The following is a 4,247-nucleotide window of genomic DNA, read 5'->3' as shown; positions in this document are numbered from 1 at the left end:
GCAGCTGTTCCCCAAGGAAGCTTCTTCGGAGATTGGGGAGACCTTGGGCATATACAGACAGTGCTGTCACCTGTATTTGGGGTGGAGGCACCTATCACCATGCTGATCAGATATGGGAGAATGGTTGCTGAAATCAGACCAAGTGGGTGGGAGGGTGAAGGGGCAAGGCTCCTCAACCAGCACCCAGCTGTTGTTCTGATTGCAACTTCAGACCACTCCCAGCTTATGCAGGGGTTACATTCTGGCACCCCGGAAAATCACGTAAGTGGGGAACAGCCTCTAAACACCCTTTAAATGCCCAGCCTGCCCCCTCTAATCCCTTCAAGCAGTGCCTGCTCCATAATCACATTTCTTAGTAGGCATGGCTGGGGCACTGCTCCTGCCTTGTGCTGCAGAAGGGACAGGCCTGCTAATCTGTGCCGGCTCTGGCATGATGGGGCACGATACCTGCCAGGCATCAAGCACCTCTTGTTCAAGGGTGTCCTCATGCAGCAGGTAGAGGCTCCTCCTGAAGGGACCTGTCTGTGCTGCGCCTGCTAGGCCAGGGAACCAGTTCTGTGGGTTGCTGTAATGAGATTAACGCTGCCTGCCTTGTGAGAGGCCCAGGCTCCTTTCTTGGAATTTGGATGCGATGCTCTTGTTCCTTCCTGGGAAAATCCAGTCACCGGTTCTAAAAAGCCCTAATTTGTTCTTGCCTCAACTGAACATAGGGCAGCCAGGATGGCGGAGAACAGCAGGAGAGTCTGGCTTCAGCTAGATCAGGTAAAAAAGAGGGCCTGTCGTAGTCCTGTTTTCTGCCAGATGCCCCAAAGGGAAGAAGCCACCAAGCTGGACCTGAGCGCAACAGGGACTCACTGTTGTAGCCCCATTGAAGTCTCGTTGCTGAGCAAGCAAGGGCTAGGAGTCTATGAGGAACACTTGCCTGAGAGCAGAATTCACATATGAATTCAGACAGTTCAAATGTCAGGGAATCCAGACGATCACAGAGCCAAGGGTCAAGATGGAGAGCAGGAAGTAGCAAAGTAGGGCCAGGAACCACAGGCATTGTTTCCGGGACCTGACTGCTGCTGAGAGCTCTGTTTAAGAAGCCCAGAGCCAGCTGGTTCTCATTGGTGCCTTCTGCTCTGTGACCCTGAAGGCTGATCAGGTGCAGGTGGAGTCACTTTGCCTTCACCCCCTTCAGGCTGCTGTTCAACAGGTGAAGCTGACTCCTGACCCATGACACGCTCTCTACCTGGGCTTTCCAGCCACTGGTATTCAGAGGCAATGATTCTTGCGACCCACAAAGCAATATATAGGCATCACGACTAGTAGGTGTTCCGATAGCACTCAACTCCATGAATTTGTTGCATTCCCGTGTAAAGCCACCCAACTCGGTAGCCATCCTTGTGTATGGCCGAAAGCTACCAGTTACAATGGCTTGATACACCCTTCCCCATGAGAGGCAGCAGATTGAGAGAAGGCTTTTGCCTTCAGCTTTGGGACTTCTGGTTGGGGCATCTGGCTGATCACTGCAAAAAGCAGGTACTTCACCAAATGGGAGCTTTTTGCCTGATCTAATGGAAATCCTTAATGAGGACTAAGTGACCTTCCAACCAGCAAAACCTCTGAACTCACAAGAACCAGCAAGAAGAGAAAGCAACACAGTTTCTTTACTCGACTTTTCTAGGAGCCAGACAGGCTTTTGCATTTCACACATAATTCTTTAGCCACCAGAGCTCTTGTCAAATTCAAAACTTGCATCTGCTTGCAATTGGTGCAGCCTAGTGAAGCTTGCACCTAAAATGTTCCTTCTCCTCCAAGTCTGGGGTTAACTCTGGCCTGGTCAGGTGGGTTATGCAAGCAGGTGAGCTGATGGGGCTTGCCTGTTTCAAGGGCCCTCTTTCTGGCTCTGTAACAAAAAAATAAAAACCTGGCAGTGTAGGGGGTGAGGGGTGTTCTTCTCGAGGCTCAGGGTACAGCAGGAGTGGAGCAGGCAGGAGAGCAACGTGAGGCTTGGACTGCACCCTCTCCTCCCCCCAGCCCACCTTGCGGCAGGTCTCTGTTTTGTGCACGTGGCGTTTGGGTGCCGTTTTCTGCAACTTGCGAAAACAGGCTGGGAAATGGGGAGGAGCCTGGCTTAGGAGAGCCAACGATTGTGAGGCTTAGTCCTTGCTTGGCTGGCACAGCATCCTCTCTTGAGGGCAGCCTTGCCATGTGCTCTGGCGACCAGGTGGGATGGGCTGGCTGTGGACATTCCTCCTCCTGGGCTGGTCCATCAGGCTGGCCCCTTTCTGACGGACAGCCTGAGCCAGGCGGTGGCCTGCACAGACCGGATCCAGCTGTCTGGAGCAGGCTGCCTCTCCTAGTTCCTGGGATCACTTTGCCCTCACTGCCATCCTGCCCATTTTTATGGGCTTGTTCGTGGCTCAGCTCTCGATTCACCCAGGACAGGGGTGTGACTTGCGACATCAGTGCAGGGGGGGGGGGAGGTTTGGAAAGAGCCAGCCTCTGGGAGGCTGCAGCAAACCTCCTCCTGCACAAGGCCTGTGCAGGTAGAGTGTCTGCCAAGAGGAAGAGGCCACCTGGTTGTCAACCAAAACTGGGCACATTCTGCCAAAGAGATCGAAAAGGAAGCAGCATCTTTCTTTATTGGTGTGTCATGTTCCTCTTTTCCTAGAGCACGTTAGCCTATGCTCCAATTCACATCAAGTAGAGGAGAGGGCGGGAAGAGGAGGTGGTTTGAGGAAGCAGGCAAGGCAGTTGCTCTGTCTGTCTCGTTTATTGTTAGTCCACAGAAAGGCCTGAGCTGTAGGAAATGAGAGGTTGCTTGTATTGCTCTCTTAACAAGCACAGGTTGATGGTGGACTCCTCTTCTGCTTCTCTTCATCTAAAATAAACCCCACCCACAAAGAGTCCAACTCATAAAATGTTTTCCACCACAGGTGAGTTGGTATTCTGCAAAGAACTCTTACCCTCTCCCTCCAAACAAAAACTCCCTCCCCTCCTTGCAGCGTCACCATCTTCAAAACCCCAAAGTTTGAGGGCAGCAGTTTGCACAGGAGAGTCAGGTGCATGGCCAGCCAGCTCAGGCAGGCAGCAAAAGGGTTCCAGCATCACTGAAACGTCAGCCCTGGCTGGGTTAACTGAGGTGTCTGGATGGAGCTTTGCAATATAACCCCCATTTTTACAACTCAGGCTCTGCCCGACACTAAAGGGTTCCACAGAAGCTGCAGCCATGCACATTCCTCCAGCCAGATATGATGCTCCAACTAAGCAGATGAGCAAAATGGGAGACCTCCAACTGATCAGTGTTTTGCAGGGGGGAGTCCAGCACAGACTGGAACATCTATGTTTGTGCGCTTAAAAGTGCTCTGCCACTCTAACCCAACGAATCCACTGGGGGGGGGGGGGAAGACCACCACCACTACAGACAGACTTTGGGCAGTTAGGATAGTGAGAGAAATGTACCGATGATGAACTATTGATTATGCAAGTGAATCAGAATGAATGCACATTTGCCGTAAACAGAGCGTAACAGACACTCAAGGCAGACTGGGCATGCCCTGACCTCTGTGCAATCCAATTGGGACAAAAGCTGAACCAAGACCCCAAGGAGAAAGGGCTTTGCATTAGCAGCCACTCTTGAATCCCTAAATGTCCCATGCTGCAAGCAGCTGATGGAGAAGGAGCAGGCTGTCTAGGTGGGCATTCCTGCACAGACTACAAGACCCTTGAGGTCCCTTCCATTCTGCAATTCTATGAAGCTCCCTTGGAGGACAGAGGGGGTTTCTTGGCTCCCCTTCCACATCAGCTGGGCATTAAGCTTTAGATGGCTCTGCTTCCCCATCGCTATCCATCTCCATGACATCCATGGCCGATACGCGGAGGGAGTCATACTGGGGAGGTGGCGTTCCTGGTTCAGACCCAGCCTCGCCATCTGCGGCCAAGTCGTTGTCCCCAGGATTGTCATTGGCTCCCTCCTCCCCCTCCCCCTCCCCTTGGAAGCCCAGGTTGGTGTGAGCCTCCACCCTCTCAGACACGGTGGGAAGAGCGTCCCGCTTCGGGGGCTGGCTGGGCTTTCTCCTCAGCCCCTTGAACCAGCCAATCAGCTTCAGGATAGTGATCCAGACAAAGTCGATGAGGATCTCTCCAAACTCAATGATGCACAGCACAGAGCCTCCCATCCAGAAGCCAAACTGGCCACCCAGGCTTGAGAGAAGCCAGACAACCTGCAATGGGAAGAATCACAGGTTGAGAAGGCGTTT

At 52.8% G+C, this 4,247-nt stretch overlaps 1 protein-coding gene across 2 annotated transcripts in view; it reads right to left on the bottom strand.

The window, feature by feature from the left end:
- Positions 1–2,604: 2,604 nt before the first annotated feature.
- The window catches only part of SCNN1B (sodium channel epithelial 1 subunit beta), a 41,259-nt gene continuing 39,616 nt past the window's right edge, over positions 2,605–4,247 (bottom strand). For both annotated transcript variants that reach the window (XM_083713333.1, XM_083713334.1), the window contains exon 15: positions 2,605–4,211. In XM_083713333.1, coding sequence (XP_083569459.1) covers positions 3,801–4,211 — 411 coding nt within the window. In that variant the 3' untranslated portion in view covers positions 2,605–3,800. The remainder of the gene's footprint in view (positions 4,212–4,247) is intronic.

Source organism: Podarcis gaigeae (assembly GCF_964106915.1).
Source record: "Podarcis gaigeae genome assembly, chromosome: 14".
Classification (NCBI taxonomy): Eukaryota; Metazoa; Chordata; class Lepidosauria; order Squamata; family Lacertidae; genus Podarcis; species Podarcis gaigeae.
Note: the sequence above shows the minus strand (reverse complement) of the source record. Positions and strands in the feature narration are given on the sequence as shown.